This window comes from Manis pentadactyla, chromosome 8, assembly GCF_030020395.1.
Source record: "Manis pentadactyla isolate mManPen7 chromosome 8, mManPen7.hap1, whole genome shotgun sequence".
NCBI classification, from domain to species: domain Eukaryota; kingdom Metazoa; phylum Chordata; class Mammalia; order Pholidota; family Manidae; genus Manis; species Manis pentadactyla.
Window position 1 is genome coordinate 111,187,014 of NC_080026.1, and position 24,105 is coordinate 111,211,118.

At 44.6% G+C, this 24,105-nt stretch overlaps 2 protein-coding genes across 2 annotated transcripts; one reads left to right on the forward strand and one right to left on the reverse strand.

Moving 5' to 3' along the window:
- Positions 1–709: 709 nt before the first annotated feature.
- On the reverse strand, positions 710–5,425 carry NDUFB8 (NADH:ubiquinone oxidoreductase subunit B8). The gene is made up of 5 exons (XM_036898458.2): positions 5,267–5,425; positions 4,866–4,992; positions 3,484–3,583; positions 2,926–3,081; positions 710–894 (listed from the first exon to the last, which is right to left on the reverse strand). The coding sequence occupies exons 1-5, from the start codon at positions 5,349–5,351 to the stop codon at positions 802–804; spliced, it is 561 nt and encodes a 186-aa protein (XP_036754353.2). The 5' UTR covers positions 5,352–5,425; the 3' UTR covers positions 710–801.
- Positions 5,426–9,778: 4,353 nt separating this feature from the next.
- Positions 9,779–23,412, forward strand: HIF1AN (hypoxia inducible factor 1 subunit alpha inhibitor). Its single transcript, XM_036898514.2, has 8 exons — positions 9,779–9,976; positions 10,220–10,470; positions 12,972–13,120; positions 15,086–15,231; positions 16,083–16,189; positions 16,607–16,670; positions 16,900–17,010; positions 17,846–23,412. The coding sequence occupies exons 1-8, from the start codon at positions 9,800–9,802 to the stop codon at positions 17,888–17,890; spliced, it is 1,050 nt and encodes a 349-aa protein (XP_036754409.1). The 5' UTR covers positions 9,779–9,799; the 3' UTR covers positions 17,891–23,412.
- The last annotated feature ends 693 nt before the right edge of the window (positions 23,413–24,105 follow it).

Below are 24,105 nucleotides of genomic sequence, written 5' to 3' on the forward strand. Positions count from 1 at the left end.
TTTTATGGGACAAGTTTTCAGGCAATATGACTGTAAACTAAGAAAATGTTCCCAAAGGGAGGAAAAATAAATGAATTGGCTCACTTAACAGATGCAATGAAATAGACCCTCAAAAACATGATTTTCCAAGGCTATATAGGAGCTTGGATGCAAGGGTTCAGAATAAGTCATTGAACTATATTCTAATTCATAACTATAGGTAATGTAAGCTTGTAAGAGGCTAGAATTCAGAAGTTGCTTGGGAATAAAGAATACATATTCCTGTAACAGAAATAACATTAGCAGCAATCACAGCCCTAGACCAGTCCAAAAACACCTTTTTACCCTATAATGTACTTGAAACATGTTACATTTTTTTTTTAAACTAACCACTACAAAAAAGGTGTTTTTATGGGAAATAAAACACCTTTTTTATAAAACAGCTTGTTTCAAGTTGGGGAGTCAGGAACACTACCTTCCTTCTTCTTCAGCCTTATAAATGGGAAAAGGAACTGCACTTCCCACCTGCTACACAACTGCAACCTCGGCTACTTCAGTCCCAGCAAAATTACCAGTAACATCTTCTTGTGTTTAACTCCCCCCACCCTCCCATTCTCCAATTTCAGAGGGGGTTGGGAGCAGGGGCAGGGGCAGACAGCAAGCAGAAAAAAGAAAAAGGATGGAAGTTCCTCAAGGCAGTGGCTATTCCTGGGGAAATGAGGAACAAATACCATAGCACTAAGTTTTATTAGGGGTTTCATTAAGGTTAAATCTCTAGAAATAAGGGAGTCAGTTAGGGGGCACAAAGCCGACGAAGCCTCCTCAGATCTCATAGTGAACCACTGGCTCAGGTTCTTTGGTGGGATCGCCGCCTCGTTCCAGGTATAGATTATTATAAGGATACTGCTTTGGCCCCTAAGGAGGAAACACAGGTCAGCAAGAACAGCATACATCCAGCTACTACTACCTGGCTATATCCCAGGTCTGAGTTAACAATCACACACAGTAAGTGGGTATGAGGTGGCCTCTGGTCAGACCCAGCTGAGCTAGAACAGCAGGAACAGCACTCCTCTTCCCTGCTCAGCCCTAGGCAAAGAGGAAGCCCAGTTTCTAGGGAAATGGTGCCTACACTGTGTGTGTTGGGGGAGGAGAGAGAGAGAGGGTGGGAGGGAGGGAAGGAGGAAGAGGGGGAGAGGGAGAGAGGGGGGGAGGGAGGAGAGAGAGAGAAAGAGAAAGAGAGAGAGTGAGAGAGAGGGAGGGAGGGAGGATGAGAGAAAGCTTTCTAAATGAGATGATGCATCCATCCATCCCACTCTCTCCTGGGGTCGAGACAGACTCAATCTCCTTTAAGTCACTCAGCCTCTAATGGTTCCACCACTAAAGTGGCCTAGCAAATGAGGCGTGCAGGAGCAGCGGTGGGGGAGGCACAGAGGAGACATGGCTGGGTCGTGCTTTAGGGGCTGCTGGCTTTACCAACAAACAGCTGTCAGAGAACACAGCTCAAGGGGTGGAGAGGGTGATGTGCTTACAGAACTGAAAAATGGAAGAGTCACACTGTATACTTTGCTCTTCTAAAGTGAAGTTAGTGCTCACACCAGCTCTACGTGCACTCTCCAGCCTGGAGCCCCTGGTGCTTGGAGGGGAGGCTCATGTCAGTGCACACAGACACACCAGCTACCATTAGGACATTGATTCTCTCTGCAGAGGTAGCCCTGAGCAGCCAACTACAAACATGGCCGTCTTTCTGCCTTTAGTTCCTTTTCTTACAACCTATCCTGTAGACTATTCCTAGAATAATCTTCCTAAAAACCTAGCCTTCATTATATCACTCTTCTGTTCACAAACCCAACATGGCTCCCTGCAGCCTAGGGGCAGACCAAATCATCACTCAGGGAACCCCTACTATTGTCTGCACCTGGTGCATAGTAGGGGCTTCGTAAGTATTTTTTGAATTAATGCATTACTATACCATCGAGTCCAATCCCTAGCCATGCAGTAAAAGCTGCCCAACCTAACCATCAACTCACTTCACAGCATTTTTTAACAGCAATTTCCACATCTGATTTCCCAGGGCAACAGAATTACCTGGGTACTTGTTAAATATGGATTCTCCAACCCCACCACAGAGCTAATGAATTAGACTCTCCAGGAAGTGGAGCCCAGGAATCTGAGTTTTTTAGCAGGATTAGGTCACCAATGTAGCTGGTTATCTGGGAACTATTTATATACCTATTCCACTCCAGCTAATTCACTCTCATTTTCCTTCCTTCATTTTGTTTTCTCTTGCCCCAAAAGTTCTCTCCAACTTATCCCCACCATCCAAAGTCTACAGATACATTTTTAGTATCCAGCACAATTCCTCTCCTTAACAGCACCTCGTACCCCTTGGCATATACATTCACTACACACATATACATAAAAATGGTGTCAAATTCCTATGTATCTGTTCAAATGTTCACCATGTCATTTATCTAAATTTTCTTATCCAATTAAATTTCCTTAAAGCTAGACAGTATATTTTCTATGTCCTTTACATTCTCCAAAATAAAAGTGCCTATGCTTATAGTAAACACTTGCTTTCAGTACCCTACAAGTGCCCTTCACACCCCCAACAAAGGAAAAGGCTTCAGATCTAGATTCTTTGACTCCACCTCAAAAGATCACTTGCTGAAATAGAATTGGTTAAGTACAGCCCCTAATGGCAACTCTAGAGACTGGCTGGCTTCCACATTTTCATTCCTCACTGAGTTCTAAACTGTTTCTTACCACTCAGACCTATCCAAGATGTAGGCATAGAACACTGCTCTAGTACTTATGCCAAGCCAATGGGTAAGGCCTCCCATAGGCCTTCAGGAAGCCAACCTGGATCCCTACTCCACAGACTTCATTCCCTCAGGAAATGGGGCTTAGTCAGTGTGCCTAAGGGAGCACTTCTCAGATACTCACCACAGGCTGGTAGGTGGGGTAAGTCTCCCCCACCCAAAACATGAACACCATGAAGGCCACGAAGCCGAAGAGATGCTTACACATGACATTCCAAGAAACAGCTGTGGGCGACGTGTCTACACGGTTCCTGATATACATGTCTATGTCCCAGTGCATCTGAAGCAGAAAGGCAGATTGTTACATACAGTTCTTCCTGCAAAAGACAGGAGGTCCAGAGTGATCAGAGTCTGATACAACGCTTGACAAAGACATTCTACTGCCTAGGCAATATTCTGAGAGCCAAGTCTGAGATACTTTGGCTGACAGGACTGGCTGCTAGCTTGTGTCTAGGTTCTGCTGACTAGAGACAGCTCAGTCATGGAAGCTCACAACTTTCACAATACAGAGCTTTACTTATTCCCCAGAAGTACCATTCCAAGTGCCAAATGGGTTATCTAAGATCTCAGACCACTAGACCTTGCTTCCTTGGGCAGAGATGTGCCATTTGAGCTGAAGAAAGAATCCCCAGGAAAACATTCGGGAGAAAGAAGGAAAGTCAAATGGAATTGGTTCTCTCACCGGTTCACCCCAGTTCAACCTCAAGTCTGGGTGGTCCCACTCATACCATGGATCCCTCTCCTGCTGTGAGCAGTCAGGTAGCTTCGGGTAGTCGCCATACCTGAGAAACAGCAAGAACTTCTGGAAGGGGCCCTGGACAGCCTCAGACATTTCAGTCTCCTCATCTCAGAGATGAGAATGACACAGATAATTGCCTCTCTTAGGACAGACGAACTGACTTCCAAATCAAAATCTTAATTTCTAGTCATTAAGCACAGAACTAACCACAGAAGTCCATGTTCTAATTACAAATTCATGTCAAACTCTAAAACATTCTAACTTACATAAACTTTTTTGCCTTCTTTCAACAAAAAGAAAAAAAAAATCACACAATGTTATAATGTTAGAGCTGGATGGGAATTTAGTAGTCAGTCACTCTGAGTGATTCCCTCAGACAGGATATTAAACTGAAGTTTAGGGTATGAACCCAAGGTCACCCAGTTAATTGGAATAAAAATAGAAAGGGTAATATTATAAAAGTATTCTTTTCATAGCAACTGTGCTCCTCAACTACCAAGTTGGCATACATCTCCATGTCTCAAGCACCTCATGGGATTTCTTGCTAACCTGGGTTTTCCTCCAATAAATCAAAGTTCAAATGATATAGACCGCTACCAAGGCTGCTCTTGTCCACAACACAATAACAGACATAGGAAATGATGACAACTAGACATGTGTCACAGAAAATGACTGGAAAACACGAAGAATAGGAGCTGCTGAAACCACGATTGAAAGAGTGATGCTAAGACAGAAAATGAGATGACGGTAAATCACTTCAGATAATTAACCACAGGGACGTTATGTGGCTGTGGGAGAGGAGGATGGCAGAGGATAACACATATTGGAGTGAGTTGGCTATTTAATCTGTTTACAGTTGCTATGATTTCCACAAGCCTAAGAGCAAAGATTTTTTTTTTAGAGGAATACACACACAAATACAGAGTGCTCCACTTACAAATAAGGTTCTCATGGCAGAAGTCAAGCTCCAGCCTGGTCACGTGCCTGGATGACAGCACCTGAGCCCAGCAGATGCTCAATCTAAATGAAACCTTTCACTATGGCTGGAGCCAAGGAAGGCTCCTGTTATTCAGGGATCCTCAAGGGATCTATTAAAACCTCGGCTTCCTCATTTGAGGAAACAGCCTGAGCCAAGAAGAAAATTGAAGTCCTCTCGGCTGCAGCTGCTCACTCATCCCTTCCCATGTCTCTCCACCGAGAAAAGCAACCACACCACTGCGTCTGTGGGGTCACGAAAAGGTTCCGGGAGAAAAGGGTCAGAGTCGAGTCACCTAACTCATTCGGCCTTCTCCCATCAGTACCCGATTGCAGGCAGACTGTCTCACCCCATGCCATCATCTGGGTACGGCTCGTAGTCTTCAACCCGCATATTATACTTCTTGGCGGCGGCGGCCCGTTCTTCTGGAGTCCTGGGATAGGGCCCCGGGAGCATGTCCTTGGTAATATGGGAGGCTGGAGAGCAGAGGAGAGCAGGTCAGAAGCGACCCCGTTTTTCCTGCCGCCCCGAAGCCTTCCAGCTGCGGTGGCTGCAGAGGTCTGAATTTCACGGGAATAGCAAGACCCTCGACCCCCTCTTCCTGACAGACCAACTCCACCTCCGCCTCCTTCCCGGGCAGGGCCACCGCAGTATCCGCAATAACTAACCCTCCCTTCGCCCCCATCTACACAACACACCAAACCTCAGGTATCCCCTTCCCACACTGAAGCCTCGGCCGGTCTCGCGGACCTGTCCGTGCACCCAGCGGGACCACCATCCGGGCTGTCCTTTGCAGCCAACGGGCTCCCAAGACCCGCGCCCTGGCCGCCGCCATCTTCACCTTCTTCCCGTTTCACCCTGCACATGCGCAAAGGCCTCCTCACGGCGGCTGAGCAGGGCCAAACCTGACAGGGGAAACCGGTAAGAAAGAAAAGGCTTAGGGTTCAAAAAGGGCAGCGAAGCCAGAGGGTAGCGGAGTGGATGGATAGAGATCGAGAGAAAGCGGGAAGGAGAGAAACCAAGCAGGTTCCTGCTTTGATATTTCATACTGTGTCCTTTTTCTCCGTCAGCAGATTTAGACGTAACCAAGGAATACTGGGGACTGAGAACCTGAGCATTTCTGGTGGACAGCTGACCTGTCTGGCCTGTCTCCCCCAAAAGCATTACAAGTAAAATAAGCCTGCCTTAATTTCTTCTCTGATTGCGTGCCTCTTTGCCTTCCTTCGCTGGCACTTGCCCTTTCCATCCCCAAACGAGATCAAATTCAGCTGTTGGTCTTGCTTGTTCTCGTCCTGTTCTCAAGAGTGGTTGACATCCTTCACTGAGGTGCACAGTGCAACACACAAATGGCACCGAATTAGCTCCTCCTGTTCAATCCGCGTTTACATCTGAATGGCCCAGTCACCTCAGTCCAACAAATGTAGAACTGGTCCTAGCCTAGCACCAGGAGCAGCTCTCCCGAGACTGCCCAAAGCCTCAGATTTGCTAGGATTTGGATAAATATATTTCAAGCTGGACTGTAATAAACACTAGCTTAGCAGAAGATTGGGGACATTGTTGTGTTTGCATACAAGTATTTTCACAAGTGGGATTTGCACAATTTATGTAATATATGCACAGATATCCGTCAACTTTCAGGGTGCTCACTCTTTTGGAGCAGAACCTATCATTCTCAAATATATCCCAGAACAATAAAAAAAAACTGATATATACTATTAAGAATATACATTTTGGGGAAGACTAGTTCACAGCAACCTGCACTCTTGTAAATGAGTATCACTAGTTGTTATTCAGAATAACTGGACAATATCTGCATTCATTCAATAACAAGCCCTGATCTAGTTTCAGTTCAGAAACAGAGTTGGTCTAATTTACTTCTTTTTATTAAGCTATAATTGACATACCATAAAATTCATCTAAAGTGGGCAATAAAGTGATTTTTGTGTATTTACAAAGCTGTGCAGTTATCACCACTATTGAATTCTAAAACATTTTCATCACCCCCCAAAAGACACCCCATAAGGGGATGGAGGTACAGGAGAAATAGGTGAAGGGGAGAAAGAGATACAAACTTCCAATTATAAAATAAATCAGTCACTGGGATGAAAAGTATGACATAGCGAATGTAGACAATAACATTGTAATATGGTGTAAAAATCTTTGTATGGTGACAGATAGTACCTACACTTACCGTGGTGAACATTTTGTAATATATATAATTGTCAAATCACTATATCATATAGGTGAAACCAATATAATATTGTATATAAACTATATTTCACTTAAAGAAAAGACACCCTCTACCTATTAATGTATCCTCCCTACCCCTCAACCACTGACAACTCATTTATTTTCTGCCTTCTAAGGGTTTGCCTATTCTGGACATTTCATAGAAATGGAATCACACAGCATGCAGCCATTTGGGTCTGACTTATTTCACTTAGCATAATGTTTTCATGTCACAGGATATATCAGTTCTTCATTTCTTTTCATGGCCAAATAATATTCCATTATATGGACATACAACATTTTGTTTATACATTCATCAGTTGATGGACATTTGGGTTATTTCCACTTTGGAGCTATTATGAATAATGCTGCTATGAACATTCTTATGCAGGTTTTGTATGGACATATATTTTCTTTTTTTTTGGTATACACCTCATAAGAGAATTGCTGGTTCTAGGGTAACTTTAACTTTCTGCAGAACTACACGTGTTTTGCAAAGAAGCCGCACCATTTTATGTTCCCACTATCAGGGTATGAGGGGTCCAATGTCTCCACATTCTCACCAACATTTGTTATTATCTGTCTTTTTTATTATAGCCACCCTACTGGGTGAAAATGGTATCTCATTGTGGTTTTGCTTTGCATTACCCTGATGACTAAAGATGTTGAGCATTTTTCATGAACTTGTTGGCCATGACGTATCTTCTATGGAGAAATGCCTATTCAAATCCTTCATCTGTTTCTTAATAGAGTTGTCTTTTTATTGTTGAGTTGTAAGAACTCTATGTACTCTAGAAACAAGTCCCTTATCAGATATATGATTTGTAAATATTTTATTTTCTCCCATTCTGTGGATTGTTTTTTCCCTTTCTTCCCTTTTTTGGTAGTTTTCTCTGGGACCCCATTTTTATACTGAAAGGTGTCGGAGTTTGTTAAAAGCTTTCTCTGTATCTATTGAGATGATTATGTTGTTATTTTTTTCTCCTATTAATATGGTAAAATTTCAGATGTTGAACCAACCTTGCAGTCTTAGAATAAATTCTATTTGGTCATACTATATAATCCTTTTTATATGGCTCTGGATTTGGTTGGCTAGTATTTTGTTGAGGATTTTTGCATCTATATTCATAAAAGATATTGGTCTGTACTTAGTTTTTCTTGCGATGTCTTTATCTCACTTTGGTGTCAGGGTGATGCTGGCCTTATAGAATGAGTTGGGAAGTGTTCCCCCCCTCTTCTGTGTTTTGGAAGATCTTGTGAAGGGTTGGTGTTAATACTTTTCTAAATGTTTGTTATGATACATCAGTGAATCCATTTGGTCCAGGGCTTTTCTTTGTGGAGTTGTTTTCGATTCCTAACTTAATCTCTTTACTCATTATGTCTATTCAGATTTTCTATTTCTTCTTAAATCAGTTATGATAGCTTGTCCCTTTCTAGGAATTTCTGCATTTCATCCAGGTTATCTAATTTTTTGGCAGGCAATTGTGTATAGTATTCCCTTATACCCCTTTTTATTTTTTCAAAGTCAGTAATAATGTCCCTTCTTCCATTCCTAATTTTAGTATTGTGAATCTTTTTACTGTATTTTTAATTCCCAAGGGTTACATATTAATATATTCTTATAAAAATTCAAACATTGCAAATAAAACTAAAGGCCTGATTGCCTCCCCAAACCTCAAACCCTCTACAGAGGTAACCCCACTATCAGTTTGGTGCAGCATAGTTACTATGTAGCATAATTATACAGTTAAGCCAGTGTATTAATTATCTATTGCTGCATAACAAATTACCATAAACTTAGCAGCCCAAAACAACACCAATTAATTATCTCACATTTCCCATGAGTCATGAGTCCAGGCACAGGTTAGCTGGGTCTCAGCTCATGGTCTCATGAGGCTGAAATCAAGGTATTGATTGGGGCTGCTGTCTCATTTGAGGCTCTGTGCCCTTTTCCAAGCTTAGTGATTGTTGGCAGAGTTCAGTTCCTTGCAGTTATAGGACTAAGATCCCTGCTTTCTTGATGGCTATCAATCAGGAGCCTCCCTCAGCTCCTATCCACCATTCTCTGTCATAGAAGGTCGCTCCTTCAAGGCCAACAGAACTTCTGTGGCTTAGATCTTTTTGACTTCTGCCCCTGACCTCTAGACCCATATTTAAAGTGCTAGAGTTATTATTTCAGACTCACCTAGGATAAATCTCCCTTTTGATTAACTCAGGTGAACTGATTAGGGACCTTAATTACATTTTCACCACATAATATAACCTCATCACAGGAATGATACCCTTTCATATTCATAAACCCTGCTGCTATTCAAAGGGAAAGATTTATATAGGGCATGTACATCATTAGATGAAAATTGTTGATCCATCTTAGAATGTGACCCCCCACAGCCTGCCATAAGAACTGTTAAAGTAAGCAATAGGGTTAATTGGGCCTTTTATAACCAATATAAGTTGTTTGGAAATGGGGAGTCTCCTGGTTGGCCACTAATAACATTGTTTCCATTGCAAAAATATCTTCAAGTAGGAGAGATGGTGACACAGGCAGAAAAATCAAATGATGCTAAACAAAAGTAAATCGTCTTTGATTTTAAAAGAATTCAACTTGCCATTTATCTTTTGCTTAGACCTTCAGAGCAACGTGAAGCAAGCACCACACCTGTTAATCTGAAATCGCTTTTCCTTCTGATTTCCGATGGTAGGTCAACAGGTTCCTTACCCTCCCATTCATGAGTGTAAAGTTCAATGCCTCACTTGCCTCTTTCTTTGCCTCTTGTGTAGGCCTGAGCACACTGAAGCAGCAATAATATTTCATGGATGGGCTAACCAGGTGATCACCACCCCTATTCCGTGGAATTAAACGCAGCCCCAGGTTTTCACGAGACGAGCCCAGGGTATAGATCTGCATGTCACCATTAGGAGGAGCTCTCTCAGGTCGAGTGCTTAGTGTCTCCGGTCCACTCTCTCTCGCTGCTCATCTCTATGGTTACCGTTGTGTTTTCTCCGGCTAGGCGGAGCTTCCGGTTCCGGTGGGGGCCGTCCCTAGCGGCGGAGATGGCGGCGACAGTTGCGGAGCCTGCGGCCTCGGGGTCTGAAGAACCCCGAGAAGAGGCTGAAGCCCTTGGCCCTTCTTGGGATGAGTCCCAACTGCGCAGTTATAGCTTCCCGACCCGTCCCATCCCGCGTCTGAGTCAGAGCGACCCCCGGGCGGAGGAGCTTATAGAGAATGAGGTAGGGGGCGGTGCCGCGTTTGAAGGGGGAGGGGGAAGGAACCAGATTGGGAGGCGAATGGCGGTAGAAGTGGGGGACTGACGGGGCTCTGGACTAGGGCCTGAGAGATGGAGAAGGATGTGAGGAAGAATGGGACTTAAGGGGTATGTGCTGGTTCCCAGGAGGAATTATTCTTAAATTGGAAAGTAATTGGAATCCTTGGGATGACTTCATTTGTTTTTTTCACCTGGTGTTTTCGCTTAGGAGCCTGTGGTGCTGACCGATACAAATCTTGTGTATCCTGCCCTGAAATGGGATCTTGAATACCTGCAAGAGAATATTGGCAACGGAGACTTCTCTGTGTACAGTGCCAGCACCCACAAGTTCTTGTACTATGATGAGAAGAAGATGGCTAATTTCCAGAACTTTAAGCCAAGGTCCAACAGGGAAGAAATGAAATTTCACGAGTTTGTTGAGAAACTGCAGAGTATACAGCAGCGAGGAGGAGAAGAGAGGTAAGTCATGGTTTTCCATTGAATATGGGGCATCCATTTTCTTTTCCTGTGTTTATTTGAGACTATGGAGATGAGAGGATTATTAGACTTGAACTGTCACTGCTTAGTGCCTTATCGTTTTCGTAAGGTGAGAGTCACAGTTGCCTACAAGGGTTAGGTAGGTAAACAAAATGAATGCAGTTGTGAAAAACTAGGATGAAGGTGTACGCATATGCCTTGTTCAAAGTGAGAAGTCATTACTTGACTCTTGTTTCCATTTTAGAGTGCAGTTTTCAGGATACTAGATCTGATTTTTGTTGAAGAGAAGCCAGAAATCACGATTTTTACTTAATCTTTTTGACTTTTAAATATGGGAAGTTAATTCAAGCTTTTAAAAATGCTGTGGAGGTTCATATAAAAATCTGTCATTAGATTTAGCCCTGAGATTGCCAGTTTACAGCCTCTGTCCTAAAATATCAGGCTGGCTGGGGACAGTTCAAGCTGAAAAGTTATTTAGACTATTATGATTCTGGGGTGAAGAATGTCTGGATTCTCTTGCTTAGGGAAGATTAGATTTGGGGGAGTGGGAATGAAGATATTTCACGTTGTTCTGGTGATAGCAGACAAAAGACACATGGGATTCTTATTTTCTGCTTTTATCCCTATTTATGGAGAACAGCCTCTTCTGTAGGTCCCAGACAGCATTCTGTCCCACATTGTAACATTGCCTCTGGGGAATTGCTTTCTTTGTGTACTTGATGGTGTATGACCACCTACATTTCACATTTGGTACCCAGCCTTGGGCTTCTATCTCCTGCCTCAATTCTCTTCATGACTTTCTTATAGCTGTATATGGTTGAGTGCATGGATTTGAGATACGTTTTTTTTTTCGTCTTGACACTTAGCAGTCATAATTTCCTCATATTTAACATAGCATGCACATGGAAGTGAACACAGACTCCCAACATTGAGACAGATCTATTTAATGGTGCTGGTTAAGTGTAATTCCACTGAGTTAACATATGTATTGGAATGAGCATGAAATAAGACCCATGAATACTTTGGTTCCTCACTCTAAGTTTCTTCCCATAGCGAGAGCATTTTGCCTCACTAAGTTTGAGCTATGAATGTAGTCTGTACTTTATGGGTGATTCAGGGAAAATTTCCTGTGTGCAAGTTTTGTCCTGCCAGCTGACTTTAGTGCCAAGCAGCTTGTCTTTGTAATTACACATGTTGTAATTCTGGGGTAAAGGATATCAAGATTCTCTTTGAGCTCTTTTGAACATAACAGGAATTGTTTAGATTCATGTTTGGTGAGTGTTCCTGCTTCTTTCAAAGTAAATTGCAAAATTTTTGTGTTAATGTGTATTATAATATCTCAGTAGAGTCCAAAGGTTGCATTCAAGTTTTGAGGGTTCCCTGTCCCCAAAAAGATAGCTAGTGTGTCCAGTTGTCAAGATTTCTAGTTAATGTTGCCTTAAACATCATGATTCTGGGTACTGAGATGCCTGCCTTTGGGCCTTTTGAAGTAACTTCTCAGGACTGGACAGGGCTGTTTCTGTGTCTTGCCTTCAGGTTTGGTCCTTTAAGAATATCTCTTGCAGGGCTTGATCAGGTGTGTTTGAGTTTTCATATCCTTTAAGTAACTTCTGACCTTCTTCGGGTATGTTAGGAGCCCTGAGCCTGCAGAAATCCAAATGAGGTATCTTCAACTGTAGAAGGTTGCTACAGAGAGGCAGCTGAATCAAGATAAACTAGGCTGAAGCCAGAGCTCAGCGACTTGAAACAACATAGATTTATTTTTCACTCATGCCACGCGTCCATCGCAGGCCATGTGGAGGCTCTGCTCTTACATCATTCTTTTCATGTTGGGACCCAGATTGCCCCAAAAGGACTCTCTGAAACTTTGCAGTTGCTGTGGTACAGGGAAAGTGATGTGGTGGTAGTGTGTAGTTGTAGTTAGAATTACAGTTTGGAAGCAACACAAGTTGTTCTGTGGACATTTCACTGTCTAAAGCAAGTTAAATAAGCCTGGCTTCAAGGGGTACAGAAGAATAATTCTCCCACAGGGAGGGAACTAACTCTTGGTGAACAATAATGCGATCTACCACAATGGCTGTAGAGGGCCTGAGGAGATGTGTCAGGCCCTAAGAGTCTGCTCTGACGAAGGCTGCTTCATTCTAGGGTCTATGGCTGGGCATCAAGGAATCTCTGAAAATGTATGAAAGTTCTGTGTGGCTGTGCATTCTTATGGGGAACCTTCCTGTGTGTGATTCATGCTATGACCCAGAAAAGATTTAAGTATCCTCCTTTAAAAAGTTTCATGTTGAACAGAGCTCAGAGAAGGATAGGTAAGGATTCAGTTTTGTGAGAATCCATGTTCATTAAGATTCACGTAACTTGAGCTGTTCTCTGTGGATGCTCCTGGTGTCAGTTTGGGTTTGAATTTCCAGATGTGGGGCAGCCATACCAAGGGACTATGTGTACATGCACTAATGGGATTTTCTTCTTGGGAAACATAGGTTGTATCTGCAGCAAACACTCAATGACACCGTGGGCAGGAAGATTGTCATGGACTTCTTGGGTTTTAACTGGAACTGGATTAATAAGCAACAGGGAAAGCGTGGCTGGGGGCAGCTGACATCCAACCTGCTGCTCATCGGCATGGAAGGTAAAAAATCTCCTGGAGAGCAGCATAGCTTGGAACTGTACAAGCCTGATTTCTAATCCGTCTCCAGCACTTAATTCACTTCATGACTTGGAAGAAGTCACTTAACTTTCTTAAGCCTCAGCTTCCTCATCTGTAAAAGGAACGTGATAGTATCTTTCAAATAGCTATAAGACAAATGAGAAGATGTATATTGTCTTTAAGTTAGTTTCATGCACTCTGAAAAACTTAGTTCCCTTTTCTCTTCTTCAGTTGCCATGCAAGTGTGTATACTCAGATATTAGGAATCTCTGTGAAATACTGGTGTTCTCTATTGGATGTCTGTATTCAGGAATTTTTATCCCAATAGAAAAAGGAAACATTTTTTTGGTATAAATTGACCTTTTCTTTTGAGTACATAATAACATTCATGGAATTATATTCAAAAGGTATAGATAGGTATGTATTGATAAATCTCTCTTCCACTCCTATTTCCCAGTCTCCCAGTTTCCCTCCCTGGAGGCACTGCATATTGTTAATTGCTTTTGTATCTTGCTACAGGATTTTATGCATATACAGACAGATAAGGGAATATGTTCTTTTTTTTCCTTTTGAATTAAAGGAGAACTTTAAACTCCAATTGGGAAAGAGAGAGTTATTTACCAGCCAGGGTCATTGTCCATTCTTTTTTTTTTTTGGTATCATTAATCTACAATTACATGAAGGACATTATGTTTACTAGGCTCCCCCCCTCACCAAGTCCCCCTCATTGTCCATTCTTATTTTTACTTCCAGCACTAGCTCAGTGCCAGGCCCATAGTGGCCAAATAAATTGGGTTGAGCGAGGAAGCCGAGTAATTATTCATTGTCATTCATTATTGGGTTCTCAAGTCTCTTCTCCTTTGATTGTCCTTTCTTCAGACTGGGATATTTTGCTGCCAGCATTAATAAAGGTTTGCTACAATGTAGCTTATGGATTGACCCTTAACCTGCCCTTTGAAATCAACTCCTGGTTGACCTGCCAAGAGCCAGTTCTGGTTACTTGACTTTTTCTGTTGTCTTCCTATCCTGTAGTAGAGTACAGGGAAGCAGATGCCTTGGGCAGAAATGAGAAAGCAAGTCTCCTTTGACAATGCACATGGACTCTCAGCACTTAAGAAGGCAGCTGTCTCAGCCCACCTTGGCAGACCTGGCAAATGTTTTCTGAACTCCATGCCCTGCAGAGGCCCCTTCAGTTCTCAAGGATTATGCAAAGGATAAACACGGCCTGGCCCCAGTTATTTTAAAGAGTAGATGGAGCATACATACACAGGACAGAACTAATTCAAGATAGCATTTTAAATAATTTGCTTCATTCAAATTACATAACACTCTTCTGTTATCTGACATGCTCTCCCTACCTCCATGAGAATGAATAGCATCAGTGTTGCTCTAAGAAGTGTTGCATCCCACAAATGTGTTGAAGTGGGAGCAAAGGTTGAGAATCTGAGCACCTGAAGAGCTACCCAAAGCAAATACACATTCATACAACTTAAAAATGACTGCTTGGTGAACTCCACCAAAGTTTATCCATACATTGTTGATACCAGTCATTACAGTTGTTTCTAACTCTTGTCTTGCTGCCTTTGAATTCTTGGCAGAGTCAGGACTAGGACAGCTGTATATAGTATATTACATTTACCAGACTTGTAGCATTTTGATATGCTATAAGGATTCCAGTAAAGGTGGCAGCCATTATTTAAGAAAGTCTACTTTGTCGTTTGATGGTGAATCCTTAGCCAGTGATGGTTGATAGACTTACTACCCATTAAAAGGGTAACACCTAATTTGCTGAGAGTTGTAATTGTAGTCACCCTGATTGTGCCTGAAATTTTGAATTGGAACCCATAGCTGAGAGGGCAGGCCGGTTTTTTCCAGCACTGGGCCATATGATCTAGCCTGTACAATAGAGCCCCTCCTCTGTTTAAGGAAATATCTTTCTTCCTACAGGAAATGTGACACCTGCTCACTATGATGAGCAGCAGAACTTCTTTGCCCAGATAAAAGGCTATAAGCGATGCATTTTATTCCCTCCGGATCAGTTTGAGTGCCTCTACCCATATCCTGTTCATCATCCATGTGACAGACAGAGCCAGGTGAGCTTGTGTGGCCTTAGGAGGGTATAGAATTCCTTTGGGATCCAAGGTTGGCATGTCTTTTTCCCTCCCCTGTGATGGTATGCCAGGTTTGGACAAACTCAGAGGATAAGTTAACAGCGTAGCTTACATATTCCAGGTTCATGTAGTGGTCCCCAGATGTTTATAAGTATAAGCAACCCCACAGAGCTAATTCTGGAGGGTGGACCCCATCTCTGTTGCTGGAAGACTCTGGTTACCCTGTTTGATTGGATTACAGGTTCATGGAACTAAGTGTGTATGTCTCCGTTGGATTTAATAATTGTTTTCTTTTGTCATGGCTGCCTCTTCTTTCTGATAGGAAGGGCAAATAGATATATCACTTAATGTTTTTTCCTGGATCTAAATAATGTATATGGTTGACTTGGTAGCCAACCAGAGAGGTGCTCTCTTTTCTTGGGGAGAGAGCTGCCTAGTCACCTCCTGTAGGAGTCTTTGCTGGTTAGAATATATGTGTGGGAGAGAAAGTTTCTGAAGGTTTGGGTGAAGGATGAGTTCTAATTCTTCATAATCTGTAGGCCACGAGCAGGTGTTCTGGCCTGCAAACTATGATGATTGGCTTCTGACCTCAGGAACACGGAGGCCTAGCTTTCTTTATCACTTAACATTCAAGCATGGCCTGTCTTACGTTGTTCTCTGAGAGAGTGTGTATGTTTAATGTGTGTTGTGCCATCTTCCAGTAGACATAAATTCTAAAGACTTTTTTTGTAAGCCATCTTTTTTTTGACTATCAAAGTAACTGGTACATAGTAGCTACTGATAAAGATTTGGTGATTAACTGATTTTTTTTTTCTGTCTCTTGAACCTCTCAGGTGGACTTTGACAATCCTGACTACGAGAGGTTCCCTAATTTCCAGAACGTGGTTGGTTACGAAACAGTGGTTGGCCCTGGTGATGTTCTTTACATCCCAATGTACTGGTGAGGAGAGGTCCAAAGTCCAAAAGAAGTCTTGGGAGCTTTCTTTCCCATTCCTGGGAAGCCTTACCTGTGTCCCTTCCGAGTTGTGGCAGGATTGGTCTTATGTGATCTACAGGAAGGTTGGTGTGTCCAGATGTGAGCACACTGAACATGTGGGAAATGACATCCCTATCTCTAAGACAAGATGAAAGTTTCTTAAGTCCAGAGAGATCACAGAGGCTTGAGGCTAGGAAAACTGTTCTGGGCTCTTTGGTATTTGGAGACTGAACACTACTGCCTCCAGTCCCGGGGTGTGTTTGAAAGGATGAGGGTAAACATACTGTCTTGGTTATTTCCCTTAGCTGGACTTTACCTTGTTTTCCATTCCTCTCTTTAGAAAGTATTGGTGGCAAACAGGAGCTGTTTGTTTTCTTGCAGGTGGCATCACATAGAGTCATTACTAAATGGGGGAATTACCATCACTGTGAACTTCTGGTATAAGGTGAATGTGGGTTTTTTCCCCCTAGATGGAACTTGGGTGGTAGATGTAATAAATTATTTGGGGGCAGAGTTGGGAGTGGGCTATGTCTGGAAGTGATTCTCAGGTCTCTGGGAAGATGAAGAAGGGTGGGATTGAACTGGGTTTCTTAGAAGAGAGGATGGTGCTAGGAACAGTGGGTAACAAAAGCCTGCTGCTAAAGGCATTTCCTGAGCTGCTGCTTCCTTTGCAGGGGGCCCCTACCCCTAAGAGAATTGAATATCCTCTCAAAGCCCATCAGAAAGTGGCCATAATGAGAAACATTGAGAAGATGCTTGGAGAGGCCTTGGGGAACCCACAAGAGGTATGTGGCTGCTCCAAGATGGCACTCCTATTGCTCAACCGGCATAGTGACCATGGAGAGGCAGGATCAGTGTCACATTTTCCATTGCTCCTGTTTCAGTATCTAGTGTCCTCTCTCTCCAAAGAGGTTATGGGTATGTTCAGAAAATCCTTGTTTTCTGGTGAGAGCTGGGCTTAACTGGCAGATCACTTATATAATCTGTTCCATGCTAGTGGTAATGTTCCCCTTGGGGCTTGTGTGCCAGCTGGGGACCCCTAAGGGAATTCTGGAATGGGAAGTGATCAGTAAAGCATCTCCTCACACTCTCCCGCTGTGCCAAGGCCACTCTAGGTAATGTTGAGACCTGCTTCTAGTCAGGTGTGCCAGTGGCTCATTGGGTACATAGGGGGATTTGTATTTGTAATGTTCTTGCCTCCTTCCTGTGGATAGCTTCAATATCCAAAGGACTAGTGGGATTGGGAGATGGCACCAGCCCCAGTTACAGGTTACCTTTTCAGGATATGGAGGCATTTAACATTCTTCAGGCACATTTAGGAAACATGCAGAGACTCTGGGGTGTTAGGGGATTTTTAGCTCTCCCGACCTCTCTGTTTGGTGCTGCTTACAGTAGAGGGTACTGTGAGAGAGAAGGTAATAGAAGATGGACCCAGAGGAGAGGCCATGCCCCAGAATTCGGGTTGACCTCCAGGAAGGGAGATGGCCAGAGGGTTTACAAGATTGAATGAAAGCCTTGTTCCCGCCCTCGGCTGGACATTGAATGTCTCCACACACAAGATGTCTGACTCCAGGGTTAAGGGATAGGCACTTCTGACCGGCTCCTCATGTCTCTTCACAGGTGGGGCCCTTGTTGAACACAATGATCAAGGGCCGATACAACTAGCCTGCCAGGAGTCGAGGCCTCCTGCCAGGCGACTGCTAGCCCGTCCACACCGCTTCATTGATGAGGACAGGAGACTCCAAGCGCTAGTACTGCACGCTGCACTTAATGGACTGGACTCTTGCCATGGCCCTGGAGGCAGGTGTTTGGGGCAAGGCACAGTGGTTGGCACTCTGCTCCCATTTGGAGGGACTTCTTCCCCTTGCCTCTGTGCCCCAGCACCTTCTCTCCCTGCCCTCCCTAAAGTCCTGCATTCAGTGTGTGGAGTCCCAGCTTCTGGTTGTCATCACGTCTGTGTGTGTCAAGTCTGTCAGCCTCGGGATGTGTGTGCGTGTGTGTTCAGGCACATGCATATATGTACCAGTTCCTTGCTCCCTCCTCCTGGGTCAGGATGCTGTGCCCGGCTCCCAGTCCTGTCTCCTGCACCCTCAGTGCCTCAGCCTGAGAGAGGGGAGATGCTCTTGGATGCCCATTCTATCTGGGCTGCAGGGCCAGAGCTACACTGACCATTAGGTCAGTCTGCTTCCTCCCAGTTTTCACAGAGTTAGGCTCTAGGGTGGGAATGGTTACTGGGACTCCAGTATGGGGAGTGAGAGGGAGGTTTGCCTTTTAGAGCTTAGATAGCCTTCCTGTGAGAGAGCGTTAAACAGGGCTCCAACTTGGACCTGCAAGCTCAAGCCATATACAGAAAGAAGCCTTGGGACATAAAAACCAAGGGTTGTGCATAAGTTCCAAATTACAGACACAGCTTCTCTCTTTCATCACCAGCTCTTGCTCCCTGTGCTGGGTACTAAGGGGAGTCCTAGCAGTGGCTCTCCTAGGTTCTAGGGGTACAAGCCTCTGTGTGGTGGTTGTGTGTGCATACATGTGTGTATGTGTCCACACTGGCCTGCCTCTCTACTTAAGTTTCTTTACTGCTTGACCTTGTCCAGTGGGACATAACAGTGGGAGCCCCAGGGAAGTACTGCCTGACCTTCCCTGAAGCTTTTAAACTCCATTTTAGCTACTGGGTAACAGGTCTCCCTGCCATCTGCCTGAGGCTGACTGGCTAGAGCCTCCAGGTCCTATGACTCTCCCTGCCCAGGCCACATCCTCTACTCCTGCGGAATTTCCTGGCTGAGTAGATGAAATGGGGTCAAGCTTAGGCAGCTAACTCACCACCTGCCATCCACCTCAGGGCAAGGGCAAAAATGTATCCTTGCCTCCTAAAGCCAGCGCCTCTACCAGACCCCACTGTAATATTCCACAACCACCCTCAAAAGTCAGGGCAACTGATGGAGCGTGGAAGAGGAATTTGCTTTTTTGTTCATAGCTACTCATGGGAACCCCTCTCAGGGCTGCAGCTTACAGCTGGGCAGCTGTGCACTGCACAACTTGAAGGGCTGTTACATTTATTCAGTGGAAGAAGGGCCCCTGGAATTGGGTAGTGTGGTGGCCCTGTGTCTTCTCACCTCCACTCCCGTCTCCATGCCCCTTCTCTCTGGATGGAAAAAGGAGTTAGAAGTCTCTAATTTTTTTTTTTGGCCGAAGGTTTACTTCCAGTGTCTGAGGTATGGCTCTTAACCCCCGAAGCTCAGTTTACAGTTAAGCGCACTGATGGACTGGGGAGATGTGTATGTATGTATGTGCACCTGTGTGTGTTGTCGGGAGGGGTGTTTGTTTACCCTATTCTGGGGTTCTCTGATGCAGTGTGGGTGTGCAAACATGGTACCTTCTCAAGTGTAGATCTTTCAAATATAGTCAATGCTGGAAAATGTGATTGCAGTGATCTCCATCCCTCCACCCCTTTTGGGAACGAGGAGCACAGCAAGGAAAACAAGGCAGACTGCTGATAGCAATCACACTTCGGAAGATAGCAGATTATTTTCATTCTCAGCAGGTCTGCTGCATTCCCCATTCAGTCCTCAAACCTGTGGGCGATGTGCGACAGGGAGGCGTGTGCCACTCAGCTGGTCTTTGCTGGGTGCTGTGCTGACATAGGTCAGACCTAGGGTGACTGAGGGGGAGGGACTTTCAAAGGATTGGTCCTGATCCTTGGGTAATGTAATAGTGACCCCTGATTATGAGACACCTAATATATGTGCCTAATGCTTTTATCTTTGCTCCTTACTACCCTGCAAGGTAGGTATTCTCATTTTACAGCTGAAGAAATGGACTCAGAGAGGTTTAATGGATTAGAGGCAGACAGGATTCTAACGTTGTGCTGCTTGGTTGCAACCCTCCTGCTGTTCCTTTCCTACCAAACTGTGTTGATTCTCCTCCCTTACCTCCTCCCTTGTACTACAGGCCATCCTCATCTTACCCCACTGGGCAATGTCTGGTGCAGGCAAACTTAGCCCAGGAGGGTGCAGAAGATACAGCTCAGGGTGAAAGCTCTTCTGGGCTCCAACTAAAGAAATCTTGAGAAAATTGCTAGGAGCCATATTCAGAGTTAAGAGGGCTGGAAAGAGCTGCGGGGAAACAGTTCTAGATCCCATTGCATTACTCTTGTGTTCTTAAATAGGTCCTATAACTTCTCCCAGCACACTTGAATCTCTAGAATTGAAGATCTAGGCCTAGATGATCACTAAGAATCTCAATTCGTGTTCTGCCTCCTTTTCTCCCAAGGAAGAGATTGAGCCACTTCCCTTAGCTTACCTAGGTTAGAGCTGTTCAGGCTCAGACTCTGCATGGCGGAGGAAAGGTTTATGATATACTGCTTACCCCTTTCCTAACAGGCAGTGTGGTGGCAGACACACCAAGGGAAGGTGGGGCTTTGGGTCTCTGTAGAGGTTAGCCATATTACAAACTACCATTTTTACACCAGCAGGTACAGAGGAAATCCCTTTTTTGTGAAGTCAAATATTTGTTGGGGGGTTGAACTTTGGGGGATGGAGGAGGGGCTGTTCTGGGCATCAGTTGAGCAGATGCCCAGGATGCCTGGGGGAGACCAGCTTCCCCTACAAATCAGAGCTCTAAATTAGAAGGTTTTTACCAACGTGAACAGTTGGGAGAAGTCGTCTGCTCTCATTTGCGTAATGGTTTCTGTCACTGGTGATTAGACACAGGATGAAGGAAAAGAAATTTGACAATTAGGAATGAGCGATCATTAATCTGAATCTGTTAGGCGACAGAGAGGGGAAGGATCCTTATCAATGCACCAGCCTGGTGAGGGAAGACCCTCCCTCTGTCCCTGCACAGAGACTCTTGGACCAGTACCCTTTCATTGTTCCCATGGGCTTAGCTGGTATTTTTTAACAAAGGTTAGGTGGGCGCAGTTCCTAGCCTGAGGTGGGTACAATATCTACAGGCATGAGCCGAGAGAGAGATATGGGTGTCAAGTGCAAGCGATAGGGCACAGAATAGTTTGATGTGTTTACTGTTTGTGGAAAAATTTTTGTAATCACGATACCCCACCTGTAACAATTTGTAAGTATTTGTTACATTCCAACACTACAGGGTGTGGAGAAAACCTAGTCTTTACCCTCCAGGAACCTGTGCATTGTTACAGAGGAAACCAAACCAGGTTGTGAAGGCGTGTGTAATCTGAGGACAGAACTAGAGACCGTTGAGGAAGATCAGTGGGGCAAAGCTCAACTTCCAGGCTCCTCCAGGCCCCTGGGCTCCCCAGGGAAGGACTGTTCACTCTCAGCCTTCCAGCAATGTTTATTTTCCCCCGTGTCAGTGCAGCTGTTCTGTGGACACAGGCCCCTGCCCGGATGTGTGAGCAGGTGATGAGATTAACTAACAGGCTGAATCTTAAAGGTGTGGAGAATCCCAACTTGGATTGTCCCATCTCTGTGTTAACTCACCTCTCATCTCTCCTCTTCAGATCTCAAAGATAGTATTTATACCTGTTGCTGTTGGTTCCTCAGTTTGGTGACTTGTATGTGGGGGTTCCTTAGATCAGAGGCTCCCTCAAGGATTGGGGGCTGGGGTGGCGGTGTGATTCTTTGCCTCCTCTCAGAATATGAGCTGCTCACAGAGCTGTGTCTCTCCTTGGTGAATTTCCCTACATCTGGGTTTTCTAGCCTTCAGAACACCTGGGGCAGAGTTCAGTAGGACTGCAAGGAGTATCCCTCTGACCAGTTCTACCAAACAGGGTGGCTACTGGGATGCACCTGGAAGTGGCTCGTGGGGTTCCAGACGCCCTGGCCTTTCAGACTATGTCCTTTCCCTTTCTCTGGGCCCTCCAGTGCTTGTCCTCCAGTCCCTGCCTACTTCTCGATGACTTCCCCAAATTGCCTGCTCTAAAGAGATGCTTCAGCTTCCCTTTCCGGAGCTCCCCCATTGCCTCTGCTCGGCCTCCCCCTGCACACACTCCAGCAGCCCTTCACCAAGGGCCTTTTTTCTAAACAGTTGCCCTTTTCTTAGAAGCTCTATAGCTGCAAGTGTTTGGATAGACTTTCTTCAGGCTCCCTCTCCCTGGGGTCATCCCTGTTTATTTTTGAGACATCCTTTTCTGACTTGGGATAGAATGTGTGTCTACCCAAGGTTAATCCAGTTCTGTGCTCTGTTGTCTTGCCATTCTTTTGTCAATTCTCTTCATCCTGGTTTCGCTTTCCTAATACTGGAGGCCCTTTCTGCTAGTTTTCAGCCAACCCTGTTTAAGCCTCATACATCTTGGGATCCTCAGTGGAACCCTGCTGATCACTTTTGATGCATTTCTGGCGGCACAAAACCTTAAGACACTGGTAGCCTTGAGACCCAGGAGCCTATGACTCATGAGGCCTCCAGAGATGGGTGAAGGGTGGGTACCTAGAAAGTTGTGGACAGTGGAGAACCAGTAAAGGGGAATTGGTCAGGAAACTTCTAGGAGTGGGGCCAGGCAAGCCAGGGTGGAAAAACAAGTTTGTGTTTCCATCTAAATGCATCTGTGTGCCTTTAAGGTCCAACAGTTCAGGTCAGGTAGGCATTTTATGAATGCCTCCTAATTTCTCTCAGGTGCCTCTGATGGTGCTCCAAATTACCAAGTTTGGCTGACCCCTGTTTCAGCAGTTGCTGGAAGGGAAACAGCATATTGAATAGTCGGGTCAGGAGTGGAAGTCTTAGAAAGGACCTAGAATTTGGGTTGGAAAGGGAGAGGGATCCAGTGGTCAGCTTATACCTCAACTTGGCCTCACTTCTTCCAGTGTTTAAGTACAACAGCTGATTAAAGAAGTCTTAAAAACGGTTTCACCTTCCCCACCTGTAATCTGCGCCTTCAGGTAATATTTTGGGAAGGATCCTTTAGGATCCTTTGGGAAGAATACAATAGTTTGTATCCTTTAACTTCCAGTGAGAATCCAGCATAGTGTTTTAAAAGCATGGGTTTGGAGTCAGATGTCTTTGATTCAGATTTCTAGCTTTGCTACTTACTAGTTGGGTTTGATCTTGTTGATTGACTTAACCTCTCTGAGCCACAGTTTCCTCAACTCTATGATATGTCTCGGGGGGAAGGAGGGTTGAAAATATCTACCTCAGGGTTGTTGGATTAACTGAAACACTGTTTGTAAAGCTTTAGCACAGTGCCTGGCAAGCACTTAATAAATGGCTGTCGTGGTGGTGGTAGTGGTTACATTTATTATGTGACTTATTCAGAAACTTGATTTCAGTGATTTTTAAATTTTTCAGTGATTCCTCTAGAAAAGCATAGGGAGGAACCAGAAAAATACCCTGGAGAAACCCGTATTGAGTTGGGGGCAGAAGAGCCTTGGTACCTAAACCTGTCCTAGGGAGAGGGAAATGGGAAGGGTCTGATGTCTTCTGCCTGGAGAGCCAGAGTTTACCACTTTCTATTCCAGCCCAGGGCTGCAGTGAGAAGCTTTCAGGTATGAGCTCTCCTTACACTGTAAGGGGTGAGGACAGCTGAATGGAGTCCTCATTGACTGAGTGAATAGGTTTTAAGCAAACTGAATAAAACACAGCAAAATATTCTGGGGCCAAAGAGAAGACTCGGAGAAGCTGTCAGCAACCTCACACTGAGACACTGGTAGTCAAATCAGGCCCCCTCAGTTCAGTTTTATTCCATGCCCTTCAATGTGTTTAAGTTATATGTGTGTGAAGATTGTTCCAGGACAGAGGGGCATTCAGAAAATAGAAGATGGATTCATTTGTGGAGTGCCCTGGAGCATTTCTGTTCCAGACCTGTGCTAGTCCCCATGCATGTGCTGTCAGTTCCGTGGGGGTGACAAGCAGGCAACAGCATTACAGGTACACAGAGGAGAAGCTTGGGTGTTCATAGTGGGCTTCCTGTAGGA

Coding starts and splice junctions, on each gene's coding strand:
- NDUFB8 (XM_036898458.2), bottom strand. CDS start 5,351: ATGGCGGCGGCCAGGGCGCGGGTCTTGGGAGCCCGTTGGCTGCAAAGG. Junction 3,584..4,865: donor TACCCAGATGATGGCATGGG/GTGAGACAGTCT, acceptor GCTGTTTCTCAG/GTATGGCGACTACCCGAAGC. Junction 895..2,925: donor ACCCCACCTACCAGCCTGTG/GTGAGTATCTGA, acceptor TTTCCTCCTTAG/GGGCCAAAGCAGTATCCTTA.
- HIF1AN (XM_036898514.2), top strand. CDS start 9,800: ATGGCGGCGACAGTTGCGGAGCCTGCGGCCTCGGGGTCTGAAGAACCC. Junction 13,121..15,085: donor GCTGCTCATCGGCATGGAAG/GTAAAAAATCTC, acceptor TTCTTCCTACAG/GAAATGTGACACCTGCTCAC. Junction 17,011..17,845: donor CCTTGGGGAACCCACAAGAG/GTATGTGGCTGC, acceptor GTCTCTTCACAG/GTGGGGCCCTTGTTGAACAC.